Source organism: Lissotriton vulgaris, chromosome 10 (genome assembly GCF_964263255.1).
Source record: "Lissotriton vulgaris chromosome 10, aLisVul1.2, whole genome shotgun sequence".
Classification (NCBI taxonomy): Eukaryota; Metazoa; Chordata; class Amphibia; order Caudata; family Salamandridae; genus Lissotriton; species Lissotriton vulgaris.
In genome coordinates, this window is record NC_141698.1 from 705609970 (window position 1) to 705630548 (window position 20579).

A 20579-nucleotide genomic window follows, 5' to 3' on the forward strand; every position below is an offset into this window, starting at 1 on the left:
CAGCGAGATGGGTCTGGCCAATATCCTATGCGTGAAGTTCCGCCAGTTTGGGTACCCGCTGATAATACTAATGCTAATGCTCCAATACCAGCACATTTCCAGAGAGTGTGGATACACCTCCCTTGGAAACGATCGGAAGTGCTTCAGGTGAAACAAACTTTGCCTGATCCTCGCAAAAATCCTGCGGGGTATTACAAAGAATTATCGCAGCTCGTAGACGCTACGATAATGAATTTGGCCGATATCGACATGTTGTTTGGCAATGTCGTACCGCAACCGGTATGGGCCAAGATTCGTCACCAAGATCACGCGAATGAATTAGGTGGTGATTGGGCTGCCATTACAGCGGCAGACGCTGGACAAGTGGCTGCTACTAAACCCGATCAGTTGATTGAACTTCTTCCCCAGCGAATCATTACATTAATGAAAACGCTTATGCCAGCTATGAGGGTAAATTGGGACAAGTTGTCAGCCTGTAAGCAGAAGAAAGATGAGAGTGTTTCAGACTTCTTTACGAGGTTCGAGGAAACATTCGTCGATCATAGTGGGCAGGATATGGGTACTGAGGGTGGACAGAGGTTGTTTGTGGATAAATTCGTATCGAACTTATTGCCCGACTTGAGCCATAAATTGAAAAATTCAGAAAGTTCATGGGCCGTTTCTACCTCAGCTCAGATATTGGCTACGGCACAATATTACGAAAATAGAGAAAAAGAGGAAAATGACCGTGCCGATAAAAAGACGAAAGAGCTGAAAACTAAAGTGTTGTTACAACAAGCATATCCGCCGCGTTCTAATCAGAATGCGCCTCAGCAGAATAGATCGCAGTCGCAATCGAATCGATCGCAGCCGCGTAATGATTCATCTTTTCAGAGATCTTCATTAGGGTACAATCAATGTGCTTATTGTAGACAGGAGGGACACATTAAATTCAATTGTCCTGCTTTAAATGACCGTAGTGGTGGTAATTCGTCTAGAGGAGGTCGTGGTGGTGCACAGCACGCATCACGTGGTAGAGGTCGTGGTGCTCAGAATGATCGCTCTGACCATTCATCAAATTCTAATAACTGTTTCGATCAACGTGGATCATCGCAAGGACGATCTGCGCAGTACAATGTAGACGATTATTACGTCGATCAGGGACCTGACGATAGTAATTACTAGGACAGCCAAAGACAAGGAGAGGGAGTGGTATCAGTTCCGGTTGATCAGAGAGGGCCTTACGTCGCAGTTGCTACATCGGGCGTCGTTGAGCCTTTTCTGTTGGACACTGGTGCAGCGAAAAGTTCTATCATGCATTCGAAACTCCCTGGCGCACCTTTGTCTGGCTTAACAAATGTTTCCGTTGGATTCTCTGGCGCCCCCGTTAGCAATCCAGTTTCGCGCCCTTTGCCCCTTAAAATTGGGCCACGTGAGCTCGAAGCTCCATTGATTTTGTCTACTGGTTGTGGCGAAAATCTTTTGGGTCTGGATTTGCTTAAACGCTTGTATGCGACTTTGTATTGTTCTCCTGCGGGTGTAAAGCTTACGTTAGGAGAGAGGGTAGTCTCTCCCATGTACTTGTCCCTCGATAAGCTTCCACCGGAATTGAGTTCTCTTCCTGCATCTTTGTGGGCGACGGGTCCAAATGACGTGGGCCTACTTGATATCTCCCCTTATGTTGTTCAGTTGAAATCGAATGTGCGATTGCCACGTATTCCCCAATATCGTATCTCCCTTGATGGTGAACGAGCTTTGTTAGCGATCATCTATGATTTGATCGAGAAAGATGTCATTGAAGAAACTCGGGGAAACGTGTGCAATAGTCCTGTACTGCCCATTCTTAAACGTACTGATCCTACCAAACCGCCTGTTTATCGTTTTGTTATCGATTTACGGGAGGTGAATAAAATTGTGGTTCCTCAATTCCCTGTTGTGCCTGACATTACGGCGCTACTGACTCTGATTCCAGCTACAGCTTCATGGTTTTCGGTGATTGATTTGAAAAATGCGTTTTTCAGCATCCCGATTGCCGAAGAGAGCAGGGACCTTTTCGGTTTCTCTCTTGGTGGACGTAGCTTCCGGTTCAAACGCGCTCCTCAGGGCTACTGTGAAAGTCCATCGATTTACAGTCAAGCTTTGAAGGGTCAACTAGATGCGTTTAGGTTGCCGGTTGGTGCGGCTTTAATCCAATACGTCGACGACTTATTGGTGGCTGCTGATACTCAGGACATTTGCAAAATTGCTACAGTGTCGTTGCTGCAACATCTCTGTGAGTTAAATCACAAGGTGTCACCTTCTAAACTCCAATATTGTTGTCAAGAAGTAACCTACCTAGGTCACTTATTGTCAAAGGAGGGAAGGAGATTGACCCCAGAGAGAATTGCAGCGATTGCGCGCATGGCTGTGCCACAAACCCAAAGAGATGTGCGTGCCTTTCTAGGTATCACATCGTACTGCAGGCAGTGGATTCCTAATTTTTCATTGCTAGCGAAACCATTGGTGGCTCTTACGTGCAAGGATGTTTCGACTCCTTTACCATGGACGGAAGAATGTCAGAAAAGTTTTTCTGAATTACGTGATTCATTGTGTTCGGCTCCTGTGTTAGGTACCCCTGATTACAGTAAACCGTTCACGTTATATGTTCACGAGAGGGAAGGTTGTGCTTTAAGCGTCTTAACGCAACCTTTTGGTGGTAAGCAACGTCCATGTGCATATTTTTCCTCGACCTTAGACCCAGTAGCTAGAGCATTGCCGAGTTGTTTGAGAGCAACTGCGGCAGCTGCGGTCTCCATCCGACAATCAGCAGGATTGGTCATGGATAATATGCTTACGGTGATGGTTCCGCATGCAGTCGATACTCTTTTGAACCGTACGAAAACTCAGCACTTGACGAGTGCGAGGTTATCTGGGTACGAATTGACGCTCTTGGCAAGCCACATTCAGATAAAACGTTGTAATGTCCTAAATCCGGCAACTTTGTTACCAATTAGTGCAGAGTCAGATGCAGTAACAGAACATGACTGTTACTTGCGGACAGAGGAGGAAACAAAAGGTCGTGTGGACCTTAAAAACACCCCATTGGAAGACCCGGATGGCATCCTGTATGTGGATGGGTCATGTTTTAAATTGCCGAATGGTGATGTGACTACTGCTTATGCTGTGGTGACATTGAATACTGTTGTTGAGACTGCGAGATTGAATCAGAATTCTGCCCAAGCTGCAGAGCTGATCGCTCTTACTAGAGCATGTGTATTAGCAAAAGGTAAACGTGTGAATGTGTACACCGATAGTCAGTATGCTTTCGGTGTAGCGCATAGTTTCGGACGATTGTGGCGAGAACGTGGTTTCTTGACGTCACATGGCACGAAAATACAGCATGGCCAGCTTGTGAACGATCTTTTGGATGCATTGACTTTGCCTGCTCAAGTTGCAATTGTTAAATGTAGTGCGCATCGTAAAGTGACGGATGATGTTGGTCGTGGTAATGCGTTTGCAGATGAGATTGCTAAGGAGACTGCCCGGAACCTTAGCACTCGAATGTATGTGACGAATTCGGTTAGGTGGCCTACAGAATCAAGTATGTGTGAGAATACTATAGAGAGTGTGAAAGCAATTCAGAATGAGGCCACCGACACTGAAAAGATGAAGTGGAAAGAAAGTACGGGAAGGTTGGATGTGAATGGTTGCTGGATTGATTTGTCAGATCAGAAAAGATGGATGTTGCCTGATGCGTATGTACTGGCCGTTGTGCAAATGGCACATGGGTTAGCACATATTAGCGCGAAAGGTATTTGCAAGTTGTTGGCTGATGTGTGGAAGAATGATGGAATTACTAAGTGTGCTGAACGTTTGGTGAAGAATTGTATGGTGTGTATAATGTACAATCCTGGCAAAGGAACCCCAACTCCCCCTGGCAGTTTTGCTCCTCCTTTGTATCCCTTTGAGGTGATCCAATTGGACTTCATCCATATGGAGCGATGCAATAACCTGAAATACGTTTTGGTTGTGGTTTGCGCATTCTCCCGATGGATCGAGGCCTATCCCCTCAAAGACAATACTGCTTTGTCTACTGCGAAAATCCTACTGAAGGAATACTTTCCTCGGTATGGAATGCCTAGAGTCGTGTGGTCAGATAACGGAAGTGAGTTTGTTGGAAGTGTGATGAAGAGTGTGTGTAAGGGCCTTGGAATAAATCAGAAATTCCATAGCGCCAATCATCCCCAGTCAGCTGGATTGGTTGAAGGGTACAATGGCACCCTTAAACTAAAATTAGCGAAGATTCAAGCTACGACTGGACTTTCGTGGCCTGATGCTTTGCCTCTAGCATTACTGTCAACTAGGGCGACTGTACACTCCCGAATAGGGCTCAGTCCCTATGAAATAGTGTTCGGCCGTCCTGCGAATGTGTGGGGGGTTCCTAGGCCAGGAATATTCTCTGATCTTGAGTTTCCGATGTTGATTGATTACTTACATGACTTGACTGCTAAACTGAGGTTAATTCATCAACAGGTTTACGACGCCTTGCCGACGCAGACGGAGGGTCCAGGCCACCAGCTCCAGCCCGGAGATTGGGTGGTTACCCGAAATTTTTCACGAAAAAACAATCTGGACCCTCGCTTCACCGGACCTTACCAGGTGCTCCTGGCCACGAGGACTGCCGTTCGTCTTGAGGGGCGGAAAAATTGGGTACATGCTACCCATTGTAAGCGAGTCCCTATTCCTTTGTCGGCAGACCCGTGGGTAAGGAAAGGCATTGCGTCAACAGAAACAGAAACATTGCCGGCGTTTGTACCTTTTAGCGACGCACAGCTTGTTGGAGAACCCTCAGCGCAGCAGAAAGCCACTGTTGAACATTTGTCAGCAAGAGACTCAAGACCAGACCAACGAACTGATCAGCAGGACGCTGTCTCTTCGACAGATCCTTTGTTCGACGTGCAGACACGTCCCGGGAAACATCGATATTCTTTGCGATCTCACACTAAGGACAAATAAAAATTTGCTTGCTTTGCTGAAATTGATAACTGCAATATCTTCGTTTCCCATGATCAACTTTGAACATTCGTATCATTGAAAATTGTTTTGTATATATATATATATCAAGCTTCTTCCTTGTATCTTTTTCTTCCACAGCTGAGAAATATTGTGCTAATATATACATATTGTGTATTGAGGGCCGTAGGGCCGCGCGCGTACTTCCTTCTGGACAGTAGGTCTTGACACTAGGTTAAAGACCGTCGGTTCCTAGGAACTCCTGGGGATTGACTATTGCTGCACAGAACGAAGTGCGTCAAGAAACGTTGCGGACGGTCGTAGGGAAATGGCATTTTCGAAGCTGAATGATTTGGAAGGAGCTCAGGCATATAGAGTCAAGCTGCAGAAACTTAGTCGTACGAAATGTTTTGTATCCCAGTTGTTTGTTTTGTTTTTAACTGCTTCTGCATTTTTGGCGGGTGGGGTGTATTACACTATGTCTTACTTCTTACTTCCTACCCCTACTCCTACTCCTTACCCTAACATTACTTCTACTGCTTCTCCTCATTCCTTTCATATGTTACCAGAACACGAACAGGCTAGACGTGTAGAATTCCGCAACAATTCCTTTATCCAGCTCCTCCATCAGCATCAGTTAGTGGTTAACACTACTAATTGTTGGGTGTGTGGGTTGATGCCACATACTACGGGTAAGGGAATTCCATATCTGGTGTTACCGTATAGTTCCCAAGGGTCAGCTCGAGCATTCCAAACAATGCTTCGAAGCGCACTGGGTTTCCACCCCACTCCAGAACAACGTTCCCCCAACGCTGGTCCTACCTCGTATCAGTGGGTGCTATCGATGGCAATAGAGGAGATGGAAGATGAGATCCATGATCCTTTTCTTATCCCTAAAGAAGAGGTACAAGCCTATAGGGTCCTAAGTAGAGGGGAATATAGTATGTTCATTAATGAAAAGCAGCTTAAAAGCTCGTCTCCAATATGGGTCGTACCCCACACTGGTAATCTTTGTCTTGTGGGTCGTGGCTCGCAAGCCTCACTTGGAGTAAGTGCTTGCACTGAAAGTTACGTTTTGCCAATGTCCCCGTCCCCTGTGTTTCTGGCTGCCAAGGGTACATACTTTATCTGTCATGATCGTGCATACACATGGTTGCCCGCAGACTTCATGGGCTCATGTTTTGTTGCAAATCTGTTGCCTCCGACGTTTACTGTAGATGCCGATTATCATAAGACTAGAGTTGTACGAGGCGTAATTAGCGAAGAGGATACTGCCGGTCAAGAGGCAGGAGACTTTTTCAAGGGTTTCCTCCCGTTTTGGGGACCTATGGTTAATAGTAGGAACCTGAGACATTTGACTCGAGTGGTAGAATCGACAGCTAACATTACTGCCAGTGCCCTTGGTAATATCACCACAGAACTTCAGGCGGAGAGACTTATGACATTACAAAACCGTATGGTTTTAGATGTTGTCTTAGCAGATCGCGGTGGGGTATGTAAAGTGATCCATTCGAGCTGTTGCATTTTCATTCCAGATAATGCTCCTACTGTCTATCAAGCCATCTCGAAGTTGCACAAGATCTCCGAATCCATACACGTGGATGTAGGGGATTGGACGCTACTTGGTTGGTTTTGGGGCCTGGTGTCGACTTGGGGTTGGAAGATTCTGACGATCATCGGGGTTGTGGTAGTGTTCCTGTTCACGTGTTGCCTTTGTGTGCAGTGTGGTCCTGCCTTATGTGGCCTCTGTGCTACAACGTGTATGAGACAACCATCTGTTACCAAGGGGACTCGGTTGGACAGAGCTATGCTACAACGACATCTTGATGGTCTGATGAATATCGAGTATGATTCCGACTAGTGCTTGCCTACATGAGGGCAAAAGGAGCGTCTGAGGTTCCGTGACAATTGTAAGTGGTGTTTTTAACTCGCACGAATATGGTCGAGTCTAGTATCTATGAACCGCAAATGACGAGTTTTGTAAGTGTGCGCAGTTTCGCTGTGCTAACTTAAACCGTTCGTTTGTTATGTGGGTTTGTCATCTGTACCCACGGGTTCCATCTTAGATACGGCATCCATTTTGTCTCTTGCCCTCAAGTAGCCAGCGAACGGACGCTGTCCGCTTCGCGACCCTGGGACTCCCAAGATATGGCGGAAGACGCATGTTCTTTGTAAGTGTCTTTATGACGAGGGGGATGCTACTGTAAGGCAGATGGCGCCGCTCGAGGCTCATCTTGCCGCACGGGCTTATTGTCTCAGTCGTGCATCTCATTAGGCACGTCCCTTTGATGCCTGTATCTCGTGCTTCTCGACACTCCCCTTTTACACCCTTTCCGATCTCCCTACTGTCTCCGTCTTCCTCTGCACCTGTCTTCGTTCCTATTTCGATCTACTTTACTGCTGATTGGAATTTGCTAATGGTGGGAAGATGGGTTTTTACAGTTGGGAACCGCCAAATGTTTCCGCACTTATGTTCCGGATCTTGTGTGTTTCAAAGTGATCTAAGCGACCCCTCTGAGAGCGACTTGTGGGAACCAGGTTGTAAACTATTGTGTATCATGTTATCCTATGGGTAAAAACTGTATAAAAGGAGCGATCCACAAATACAATTTGAAGCAGTCTCCCCGAACTACACTCGATGTACTTCCTGTGACTTCTGTGTTCCCTGCAGTAAATAAACCTTGACTCTTTGACGCCGAAGGAAGTGTCCCGTGTCTCTGTGACTTGTACGCCGGAGCAGGTTACCCACGAAGGTTTCAGGTGTTGTGCCCTGGCACCGCTGGGTCCAAAGAACCCAGTCCTTCACCCTTCAGCCTCCATGGTGGGCTAGTGCTGTGATAAATAAGATCCCAGGATATGTGTTGTATTTTTGCTGCTGTTGAAGCTCTCTTTCACAAGCTTCAATGAGGTGCAGAAAAGTAACAGAAATTAATGCCAGCACTCCAGTTGGCACTTTATTTGCAGTGATGTTGTCCAGTAGTAGTCACATAGTAACAGTGGAGCACTATTACTGGGGAAAACGTTTACAAATCCCCTGTGAAGGCTAGTAACTTTTTCCCCTCAATTGAGAGTTCAAATCTGGGCATTATTATTTGACAACCCAGATCATGTCTTACAGACAGTGGCAAAAATACCAGCCTTTGACCATATGACGCACAGAACTAGGTGCAGCGCCAGCCGCGGTAAGAGAAGAGAAGCACCCTGAGCTAACTATGCATTCATCCCTCTCCCTAATCACACAGCTCTAAGGAGTCTTAGGAGTTCCTTCTGCACAATGGAAAAACAGTGGAATCCTACAGTACCTTGGATACCTGCAATGGTTATGTGTTGTCCTCACGCTTGTGATCTCTGAGGTAGACTATGACAAGAGCCTATGCCTAGAAGCCCCATGCTTCCCGATACACAAACTACAGAATCCCGAATGCAGCATCATAACTTTTTCTCTGCTTGCAGCCCAAGGAACACATCACATTAGTTCTTCAAGCCCTTCACTGGCTTTTTATAGCTAGACAGTCAATGTTCAAGGCACTCTTCATTGTCCACCTCGCATGGAAAGGAATCATTCTATTTACAGTTGAAGTGTAAACAATACTGTCAAAATGGGACGCTGCATTAGAGATTTGCACCATGGATCGTGTTATGTCCTTAAATGTAAAGAATTTCATAGGACGTCAGCATTTGCAACTCGAATGATAACTCGAACTTATTACCAAGCAAAATGTGAAGTATATAGGAACACATGAAATTCAGATGAGTTGTGAAAACCAACCTGACTCCAAGATTTATCCAGACTACTAGTCATGGCAAATAGTCTGAAAGCAAAATGTGAAGTATATAGGAACACATGAAATTCAGATGAGTTGTGAAAACCAACCTGACTCCAAGATTTATCCAGACTACTAGTCATGGCAAATAGTCTGAAACAACAGCATGTGCACAGTCCATGGCAGTCAATGTCCTTGCCAACTGACAACGATGTGCTGACAGAAACAAGTAACCCACCAGTACCAGAAGCACCTTGACCTCCTTCCAACTATCAAGTAACATTTCACCACTTATAATTATGCAGTAATGCTATCGCCCATATGAGTGGGACATTATCAACTACTCCCCTTTACCCAACCAATCGATACCATTTGGACATCCTGTTAATGTCTAGACCTGATCCACATTAAGGAGAAGGAGGACTCTTACATAGTCTTAAACTTCAGGTGTAGATGTATATTCTGCCCATTATGCCACTCCTCTTAAGTCAGAATGTATATTACCAATCATATAAATGATGTCTGTAATCAGTACATCCTAGCGGATCTCGGTTTCTTGGCTTCCCTCTTTAAGCTTCAGCGCCAGATCAGTAAATTCTCAGGGCGCTGTCCTGCTGCAGTCAACATATAAATTTGGACCCAGAACATAAAGAAATCATAATCACATCTAATCTGCAGAGCCAAAGAGGGGTGGGGTCGCACACTACTCACACACCGGCGGAAGTTGCCCCTAAGGACTCTGGTCATTGTAGTAGAGTGTTCGCGATGCATCATCTTTCGATCTTGCTATCTTCGCTGTCTTCGCCATCCCTGGACACGTGTTTCGGGTTATCAACCCTCGTCAGCAGGGATAGGCAGTGTTCTGGGGTCGCCGATGGCTGCCAATATCTACCAGGTATAGTACCACTCCGGCGCGTAGGTGCGGGATCCCAGGCTCGTCAGCCCGCTGCTCAAGGGAGCTTTAAGTTACAAAGAGGGGTGGGGTCGCACACTACTCACACACCGGCGGAAGTTGCCCCTAAGGACTCTGGTCATTGTAGTAGAGTGTTCGCGATGCATCATCTTTCGATCTTGCTATCTTCGCTGTCTTCGCCATCCCTGGACACGTGTTTCGGGTTATCAACCCTTGTCAGCAGGGATAGGCAGTGTTCTGGGGTCGCCGATGGCTGCCAATATCTACCAGGTATAGTACCACTCCGGCGCGTAGGTGCGGGATCCCAGGCTCGTCAGCCCGCTGCTCAAGGGAGCTTTAAGTTACAAAGAGGGGTGGGGTCGCACACTACTCACACACCGGCGGAAGTTGCCCCTAAGGACTCTGGTCATTGTAGTAGAGTGTTTGCGATGCATCATCTTTTGATCTTGCTATCTTCGCTGTCTTCGCCATCCCTGGACACGTGTTTCGGGTTATCAACCCTCGTCAGCAGGGATAGGCAGTGTTCTGGGGTCGCCGATGGCTGCCAATATCTACCAGGTATAGTACCACTCCGGCGCGTAGGTGCGGGATCCCAGGCTCATCAGCCCGCTGCTCAAGGGAGCTTTAAGTTACAAAGAGGGGTGGGGTCGCACACTACTCACACACCGGCGGAAGTTGCCCCTAAGGACTCTGGTCATTGTAGTAGAGTGTTCGTGATGCATCATCTTTCGATCTTGCTATCTTCGCTGTCTTCGCCATCCCTGGACACGTGTTTCGGGTTATCAACCCTCGTCAGCAGGGATAGGCAGTGTTCTGGGGTCGCCGATGGCTGCCAATATCTACCAGGTATAGTACCACTCCGGCACGTAGGTGCGGGATCCCAGGCTCGTCAGCCCGCTGCTCAAGGGAGCTTTAAGTTACAAAGAGGGGTGGGGTCGCACACTACTCACACACCTACGCGCCGGAGTGGTACTATACCTGGTAGATATTGGCAGCCATCGGCGACCCCAGAACACTGCCTATCCCTGCTGACGAGGGTTGATAACCCGAAACACGTGTCCAGGGATGGCGAAGACAGCGAAGATAGCAAGATCGAAAGATGATGCATCGCGAACACTCTACTACAATGACCAGAGTCCTTAGGGGCAACTTCCGCCTGTGTGTGAGTAGTGTGCGACCCCACCCCTCTTTGTAACTTAAAGCTCCCTTGAGCAGCGGGCTGACGAGCCTGGGATCCCGCACCTACGCGCCGGAGTGGTACTATACCTGGTAGATATTGGCAGCCATCGGCTTTAAGAGCCTTGCAAAATGCTGCTGCATTTTTTGTAACTTTTGAAGTGTTTGAGTTATAAACTATTTTTTTAGTTAAAATCTGCAGCTTATGCAGCAGATGATGGATTATGTGGCAAATGTGTACTTATGCGAATATTGCAGCAGCTGCACAATTCCAGTGGCCTTGCTTAAAGCCCACTGCCAAGGGGTACACCGGTTGTTAAAGGCCCTCAACCCGTTATAGGATAATGAGGGAGAGGGTCTTTAACAACCGGTCTAGCTCAAGTCAGAAAGACTATGAGGCTATTAGAACATTCCACCCATTGAAGGTAGAATTTTCTAAATTAAAGAGAGAGAAATAGAAAGACAAACATTGTAATGTTAGAGCAGAAGGCTTATACTAGCCATTATAAGTCCAGAGCCACTCTATTGTCTTCAGTGGAGCTATCAATATTCCAATGTTCTAATAACATACATCTCCAGTCAGTGTGAACGCTGCCTTGTGACCCTCCCTTTTTAAGCCGAGCCTAGTCACCGAAAGTGTGGTCTCTCGAGACGTGCTATTTCTTCTCTGTGGACTTTCAGCACGCCCATCGCTCTTCATTGTTTCCTTTGTCTGCCTTTCAAAATTCCAATGGTTTCTTTGGTGAATATTTCACATTTGTCCTGTCATTTGGCTGTTTTGTTCCCGCCCTGGTGTCTGTCCCTATTACATGGATCCATTCACTTTTGGCCATTTATTTTAGATTTGGTGCACTACTTTTTCTTTTGCCTCGGCTCCTGATTCAAAAAGAGCAGTTTCTGAGGACTGCCGACTTGGGCTTTTGTTCCACCCCGCCGGGCTCCCAGTGCCTCTTTTGCCCTTGCCCCATATTGGCTGCACGAGGAAAGACCGATCTGATTGACAAGGGTGTGATTTACACAATAAACCTGAGACAAATTGCACCGTCATCTTTCCATATTAAAATGGAGCATTCATGCTGTAAGTATGCTTTGCTCTAAACATTACCATAAAGTATTTCCCCCATTTGTTAGTATGCTTTGTAATATTTAGAAACTAAAAATACTTCTAGAGAGAAGATGTTCCTTGACTTTGTTTATTTGAACAGAACTTAAGATCTGTTTCCATTGAAAATAGGGCGTTTTAAAATAGTGGCCACCACTCCGTTAAGAGGTGCAGAAAGGTTGGGTAATGACTCTCCACAGTCTTATCTGGATATCCATGTCTGGCATGTGTCGGGGACTGTGCTGCTTATCGCCGCTGCCCTGGGGGGGCGCTGTGCTACTGCTGAGCAGTCTGCTCTACTTCGTGTAGGGCAAGGCGGTGATCTGGTTGCGACAGCAGTATCTGTAAAACTACTGCTTGTGAAGCGACATGCGCAGGTGATCTTGGCCTGCAGAGACAGGTAGCGGGTGGAGGAGGTGGAGCAAGACATGCTGCGGAGGGGGTGCATGGCTGAGCTCGGGAGGTAATCATCCGACATCTGGATCTGGCCTCTGTGAGCTCCGTGCAACGTTTCTGTCATGGGGGGATCCAGGTAATTCATTCGCCCGCACTCGTTCTAAGGCCACGCCCCTACCGTTCACCTATATGCACCCAGGCTCCTCCCTCACCAACAATGTGTTTTTTACTGTTGCACCAGAAAGAACCCGCACAAAGCCATGCATTGATTCAAGCTTACACTCCTGCACAATATTTGCTCCATGTACTTCGTTATTCAGGGTCTCTCTTTGGCATAGATGCATTGGCTAACCGCTTTCTTTTCACATTTTGCTTTGTAACCGTTAGTGCTTTGGGGTGATACAGGTGTCACTTTTCATGATTAGATGCCATGAATGAAACTTTCTGTAATTTAATATGTTAAGGAAGCTTAAAGTGCAACTTTTTCGTGCTCGAATCCTTGAGATGCAGTGCATGCCATTTTCTGAAATTAAAAAATAATGTTACCGGTGCCCATTTTATAACGTGAGATGTCTCCAGATTTAGCTGTTCCTTTGTGTTAGGGTGTTGTTACGTGGCACTTTCTACAAATTCTGATTCTGATTTAATTTCACCTGACTGACGGTGTTTCTTGTACTGTTACAAGCGCCCTTCTCTGGCTTGTAGTAGCTCAATATTATAAATGCCATTTTCAGACAGTTGTACAGCGAGTGTCGTTTGATGTTACAGGTACCTGTTTCTGGCAGTGGAAGATGTTGGGTGTTATGCGTTCAACCTACTGACAAAAAGTATCTGGGGATATTACAAGTGATACTATTTGACTATAAATGCTTGAAGTTGTTCAAAGTTCTATTTGCTGGCAGTGAGTGTCTATGGATATTACCTGTGCTGCTTACTGATAGTGGATGTTGTTTGCCAATTCCTGACAGTGGTGGTCTTGGTATGATGTCATTGCAACTTACTGACATTGAGTGTCTAATGATGCTACAAGTACCTACTGCCTCGAAATTTTTTGACAAATCAGACCATTTGATGAAGGCTCCTGTTTATAAAGGGTGCACAGTGTGCGGCAATTGTATAGCGCTTTCATCCCTGGTGGCACAGCGCCCAGACTAACGTGCTGCATGGCTAAACACCTATAAGGCCCCAAAGGCGAGACCTATTGGCTATGCCAATGATTGTTTCAACGGTGCATTCAGAACTCCATAGTACCTCTTTGAGCCCATCAATTTTGTGTTCTGTCTTGCGAAAGTCAATTACATGTAAAATATCTGGATAGTGCAACGTTGCTTAAAAAAACCCAGCAAGGTGAGACGGCCCCTCTAATTAGTATAGATCATTTAATGGACTTTTTTTGTGTTAGAAATTCGTTTTCCAGTCAGCAGAAAACACTTGAAAGTTTTTCCAAATAATTCTTCATCTTGTACACTCAGGATGTAATTACTTGGTTAAATAATAGTAAATGTATAATGGTTTACACTTGTGTGGGCTTAACAACAATACGGGCATGAAAGGCGGTGGTGTTCATCTGTTAACTTATATGCACCTCCAACCTCCAACCAGAAATGGAAACTCTTCCTCCCGCTGCTGACTTTGACTGGAGTAGTACGTTTGTTTAATTTCCTAAAAAAAATATTTGGGAATGAGCACACACTGGTATTGTCCCGTGAGATCCTGCGCTTCTCATTAAGCGCCTTAACTCGGCAACTCAGCTATAGATTGAGTCAAAGATGGCAGCGTAATGGAGGAGGTGAGTGAAAAGGCGCTTTTATTTAATTGGGCCATCTGCGTTCCCTATATTGCCCTTGTACCGAACAATGGACCACTGGAGATCGTAAAAAGGAGAAAAGTTGTCAACTGTTGTAACGGTCACGTTGGAACGGCTTGTAAACGGCCCGAGCACTCTAGGGAGCCCAGCTGCACGGAAGACGGTTGTGTGATCTCCGGCACACATAGCCTTTAACAAGCCGTCAGCCTAAGCTCCCACCATTAGCCCGGGAGACCTCGAGCAGCGTCCATCTCCTGCACCGAAATGCTGTGATGTAGATGCGGTTAAAGTGGGGACTTAAGGCCAAAATTACATTTCTTCTGGGCCAAAGGTGAACGTCATTAGGCCGGCGTCCGCCCCCTCCACGCGTTTGTTTGTATTGGCCCGTGCACCCGAGGAGGGAACGAATGTGCCGGAGACTGGTTTTTCACAAAGGAAAAAAAGTATGCTATGGGGATGTGACAGGAAAATTGGACTCTGATGTGAGATGGCATCAGAGAATGGGCGTAGAGTGCGACAGCGTGCTAGGTGGGCCCATGTTATACGGGGCAACTGAAGGCAAACCTAGTTTTGTGGCCAATAGCACATTTGTATCCAGGGCCTTCAGTTGCTCGAGTTTGTTTTGGGTATTGTTCATTCAAGTCTGGACTGAAGCTTTCACTCTGTGATCACTTGGCAGCTGTCGCAGGATGGCATTCTGCATCTTTATTTTTTATTATTTTTAAACATGCTTTCGTTGTGTCCTTTAATACACGTCCAATAAGTAAGAACATCTCGTTATAATTGGACGGATCCCAATTCTTTCCACATTAGCCTCTACAGGGTTTATTAGTACTTCAGCACTGCCGCCGTGATCGTTCAGGCACTAGGCTTGGCCGAAGAATGTTTTCTATTCACTATGCATCCAGGGGTGGTTTGGTTGCGCCGACACCGAGGTAGCGTTGGATATGTGAAAATGTGGGCTCAGTACCCTGGTGCCGACCTCTGTGCCCTTGTATTTAAACTGGTGTGGGCAGACCACAGTAGGACGGATGGATCTCAGGTTTCAAGCAGCATGTGTCTGGGCGAGAGGGGAAGATTGCCCAAGCAAGCCTTGTCCATGGAGCACAGACCTGAAGTTGACTCAACATTTTCAGGTTTCAATTTCTACGACTGTTTTTATGATTTGGGCTTATTGTGTTAGTTTCATTCATCATGACACTGGTCATTTCTGCACATGTTTATCGAGGCGTGAGGTCTTTCTCTGGAAGGCCTAAAAGCAGCAGAATGTTTGAGCTTTTATCCAAAAACTTCCAATACAGTGTTTCAGGCCTTGCAATAATCCACTAATATGATCCTTTCAAAGGCAGGGGCAATTAAGACACAAAATATCATTGCCTATCAAAAAGGTACCCTTTATTACTCCTCAAACTTCTCTGTGAAGCTTTCGCCTGCCATTCTCTTTCAGGCAATGGAGGCTGCAGAATCTTATGTCTGCATACATTTGTTCGTTGGTATAAGTGAACCAGCGGAATTCACCACTTAAAATGTTAATGTCCCACTCCCTGCAACTTTCCCACCTATAGCCGTACCTGTGAAACACAGAATCCCCCTCATCATGTTCTTTTTTTTTTTTGTCTAGTGTGTTGCCATCTGCTTAGCTGGTGTTTTTCCAATGTGCCTTCTTTCTTTTTCAGAATGCAGAACCAACCCGGATTCCAAGTCCCAGGGAACTGGTAAGAGCTGTGTCCTTCTTATCATTGTTAAGAATATGCAGAGAGCTGTATGAGTCCCCAGAGCTAAATTCTGGATTTTAGACTGCTTTTTTTCCATATTAATTCAGAGCTGATGAGCATCTTTGGCCTCATTGTGGTGATACGTGCAGTATAGTATGTAAAAGAAAGCGTTCTAACTGGAAGTACAGTCATTCTTGTTGTAATTAGCAGTAAATTTACCTAATTTGTACTGTAATAGCCCAGGCAATTAAGCATTCATCCAGCATGAATTGTCTTAACCTCTGCATCCGTTCTTTATTGCTGCAGTCGAGCTCTGCGGGGAGGGGGGTAGCTCCCTCGTGTATAGAGGCGGCTCGTTACAATCCTAAAATGAAGATGTGGAGCGAGTGGTATGGCTTTGCACCTATATTTGTTGTCTCTGCCTTAGTGTGTCACCTTGTACAGGTTCTCTCTAACCCACATTACCCCTGTCAGACACAGGTGAGCAGTTGTCTTCTTAGTGCTTTTGGTAGAAATGTGCAGTTTTTTACCCCGTGACAAAGAAACTCTCCTTTAGGCCAATAGAAGTCTGAATATGTTTATTAACAAAGGAAAAATACAACCGAATCGCGTAGTTCCCACAGCAAGTAATGAGCACTGCTAAGCGAAGGCAGGTCACAAATGTATAGTATTCTGGAAGCATGTGTTGTAAAGGAGTCTCATCGGTGCAGATGCTGTAGACTGGGATCATGAGAAAGGAAGATGATGATCTTCAGTTGTTACAAGAATGTAAACTATTTTGTCTGACCGAGAAACTCAACACTTTTAGGTCGAGCCTGGGCAGTGCCTGCGATGCTCTGCGAGGCATGCGGTATTGAGGTATGGCATGGAATCTCCGCCCACTTCCCACCAATCTTTTCAAGTGGCTCCTGTTACTGGCTTTTCAAAATCGTTGCTTTTCATTAGTGAATAGGCTTAGTGGTCCCTCCTTGGTACAGTCTTTTCTGCATTTGTACCCTCCCATAACAACTGGACATTTTACTTGTGTTGTTACATGGTCTGCTTTAGCTAGTGGGTGAGCACTATTTTCTTTAATGTCTTCCCTATTCCACCCACGATTTCCCATCACACTGCCACCTGTTATATTGTTATTAGTCATATATGTTTTAATATCCAGGGCGGTCTTCTTTAACTATAGCGGCTGTGCTCGTTTAATTATTTAATTTACGACGCGGTCCGCTTTCACTTTAGCGGCCATGCTTAGTTATTTATTTAATTTACAGCGGGACCGCTTTCACTTTAGCGACCTCTCCACAAAAGCTTTATTTGTTTTTTTTTACACTTTATGTGAAAGCGCCCCATATGCGCTTTCATGTTCATGTTGGCCGCACCCCTTTCTGTAGACGCTCCTCACTGTAACCTGAATACGGCGAGCAGCACCTAAAGAAAAGAGCGCGACTACCATTAAAGTGGTCTCGCATTTGCCATAGTTTGAGCTATTAGAATTAGAAATGGCAAATAATTTTATATGTGTTGCTTTGAAAAACACATAAATCAAAGGAATTATCATTTACAATGGCAATTTCGAAACCTCGCAATCACGAGACACAGTGCATTAAAAAATGTTGTTCATCTTGATAGCAAAAATATGAAAGAGAAACTTGGGCCGTCATCAATGGTCATTTCCTTTACACACCGTGAACCTGGCATGAACAGTTGCGGTGACACTAAGGCTCTGGTTACACTTGTCATAACTCGCCCAGCTGGTTCAGTGCTATACCCCCGCGACTCCTGCAGATCTAAAGTCTACATCTAGGTGTGGATAATTATAGATGCTATCCTTCCAAGAAAGATAAACATGAAGTCCATTTAGGGTGTAGCACTGGCCTAGAGTGACATCATTTGTGGGGTGGAGGGCGGAGAAGAGAGAAATGGCGCATAGGATACTCATGGACATAGGTGGGTCCTTACAGAGAAGGTTCACCAGAAGTGTATGTTTCATTTACATTCTCATCCTCTACTTCTGTGTCAAATCATGAAAACCCCACTCCTGCCGGACCTGCTGAGCTGCACTACCTCTCTTCTTCACTAACACATGAGCTAGCACAAAATCGACATGAGTGTGTTTTCGCCTGCCGTGTTACTGTTAATAGCAGCAGGCGGATCAGCTCAACTGATGGCTTGGGGCTCTTTCTCAAGTACAACCCTGCAGCAAGCGAGTGCCGAAGGGGATGTCCTCACAGAGGAGGGACTGAGCAGTGTGAAGTGCCCTTCACCATTCCTCCTGCTGCTCAGTGCTTACTGTGAGTGCATCACAATATGCTCTTACCTGCTCCTAGGCAAAGGCAGCTCCTGAGCTGACCCCACCGCTGCTGTGTGAAGGGTCTTCAGCAGCAAGATGGACACTACTGAAGGAATGGTTGTTTTATTTGGCTCGATTGAGTTCACATTTTTTCTTCGCCTATGGTCAAAGGCTTCTAGCACTGGTTTTCATAAACCTCTTCTAAGACCTAGACACATTTTAGTTTCTATTTTGCTGCTTCTGTATTAAAGGGGGCTTGAATTAAATTGAGACTGAAAGAGGTGTAGGCAAAATTAAGAAGCTTCTTCTTCATAGGAAGGAGACAATATATTGAAAGTAAAAAAAAATGCTATTTCCCCAGCTTCAACTCTCTTCATCCCTTACTTCTCACCTATTATCCTCCTTTTTGCCCGACTACCGGCTGCCTCATACACATCCACCCAGCCTTATCGTTTACTTTAACAAATCTTATGCGTTGTATAATATGTGTTTTAATCCTATTCCATGCAAAGAGTCCATGACTATTGCTCATGTAAAGTGCTCTGACATCTTCGGGTCAAGTACACCCAATATAAAATCGCCCCAAAAACGGCATATGAAATACAAAAAACGTGAAAGCCTCTATATCCATATTTTATTCTGTATCTGTCAAAAAATGGTCTGTCCCCAATGAGTTTGCTAATCCATACCAGGGCTGTTCTCAGCTATTCCGGTACCAGGTGCGGCTCCTCTGCAATGGGAGAGGAGCATTACCCCACTGCTTTTAAGCAGTGGGAAGCAGAAACCTAAAATGATGATAACTTTGCGTTATAATTTTAGGCAGCTCCCTGCTGCTTTGTTGGCGGGTGATTGGGTGGGGCTTCTCTGCTCTTTGAGCAGGACAGGGGCAGTGGTTTGTCCACTCAAGTGCGCAGTCACTGTTTGGTCAGCCCTCTCGAGCCGCCCAAATCAGTCATGCGCACTTTCCCCTTCTCCATGCAGGCTGCACTGCAGCCTGCATGAAGAACTCGCCCAGGCCCCCGTTCCCTGGTTGAGTGTCAAACCAGGACGATCAAAACCAATCACAAGGCTGCTGCAGCGTTGTGAATGGTCAGGGGGGCCTGGGTGTCCAGTCAATTGTTGAAACCATTCATCTTTCCATGAGAAATAGCTGTGGAGTAGACTGAATTCTAGTAACTCCAGTAAAAAAGTTTCAGGTCCTGGTTCAGTTCTATCCTTAATATACTGTGTTCTATTGCTTCTATTCCCATAGAGTGGGGAATGGACGTGTATAAAGATGTAACGTCTACTGTGCATAGAATTAAGTTACTGAAATCTTCTATTTCCACGGTTTTCAGTTTATTGAGAAAGTCTGTAGTGTCTCTCAGAAAAGTGGGTGTGGAAGTGACAATTGGTTGAAAGTATTTATCCAAGAATTTACCCACTGGATCATGGATGCTTCCACATGTAGAGACTATAGGCCTACATGGAGGCGCTTGGAGATTTTTATGACAGACAGACATTTATCCGCTGGAAGAAGGCATCCATGCAATGCCGAAATGCATTGGGATTTATATGAGTGCATTCTGTAAAAATGAAAGATCCTTCTGAACTAAAGATTCTCTTGTGAATATAACAAGATGGAACAATAATAATTAAAACAAGCATTGTCAAAATAACTTGACTCTCATCGTATACATTGGTGAAACCTTTATATAAGGACTATTGAGGAGCCCGGAGGACACTTCTCACATTGAGTAGTGCTACCTCTAGCATTTTCCACGCCCCCTATCGGAGGGTGATACTCCGGAGCACCTTACAAATTTGGATACTATCAACAACAGCGCTGTGCGTCCATCTACACCCTATTGATCTTTCCTAGGTGCCCCATGAGTAGTTTGGCTTCCATGGAACTGAATGCTTGCACCTCTTCAAGACATTTTGCATAACACATTAATGCATAACGAAGGTGTAGGAATGTATAAAATTGAGATTATTGGAGGTTGAAGTCCACTTTCAATTCTAGGAAGGATCGTATTTCAGCCCTGCCTCAAGTCTCCAAGCTTGGAGATCCCATTGAGGTCTCATTTGCAGAAGCCCTTCAGTCCAGCCACCTGTCCCAACCTTCTGCCTTTCTAGAGTGGGTACACAGAGAGAACTTCCTCTCCCACCCCCTCCAATGCATTCCTGAACTCCATGTCAGCAGTACCACTTAAGAGATATAGTGATTGTATTATTGGGGTCCGAACAACAGGGCAATGATAGTCTTGCAGTCCATATTGGAAATCATGATCCAACAGGCAGGATCCGCCTGATCCAATCATTCAAACCCACTAGTCTTGAGACCCAGTAGTAAAGATGTAGGTTGGCGGTGGCAAGGCCTCCATTATAGGTGGATTGTACATATTTCCCAAAGGCGATACGTGGGGCTAGAGGTAAGCCTGTATGCACACATGGACAGCAGTAAACCACTTC

General features: G+C 45.6%; 1 protein-coding gene across 7 annotated transcripts in view; it reads left to right on the forward strand.

The window, feature by feature from the left end:
• The window catches only part of PARD3 (par-3 family cell polarity regulator), a 1412997-nt gene that overhangs the window by 782699 nt on the left and 609719 nt on the right, over positions 1 to 20579 (forward strand). For all 7 annotated transcript variants that reach the window (XM_086941535.1, XM_086941533.1, XM_086941537.1 and 4 more), the window contains exon 12: positions 15806 to 15844. In XM_086941535.1, the coding sequence (XP_086797661.1) occupies positions 15806 to 15844 (39 nt within the window). The remainder of the gene's footprint in view (positions 1 to 15805; positions 15845 to 20579) is intronic.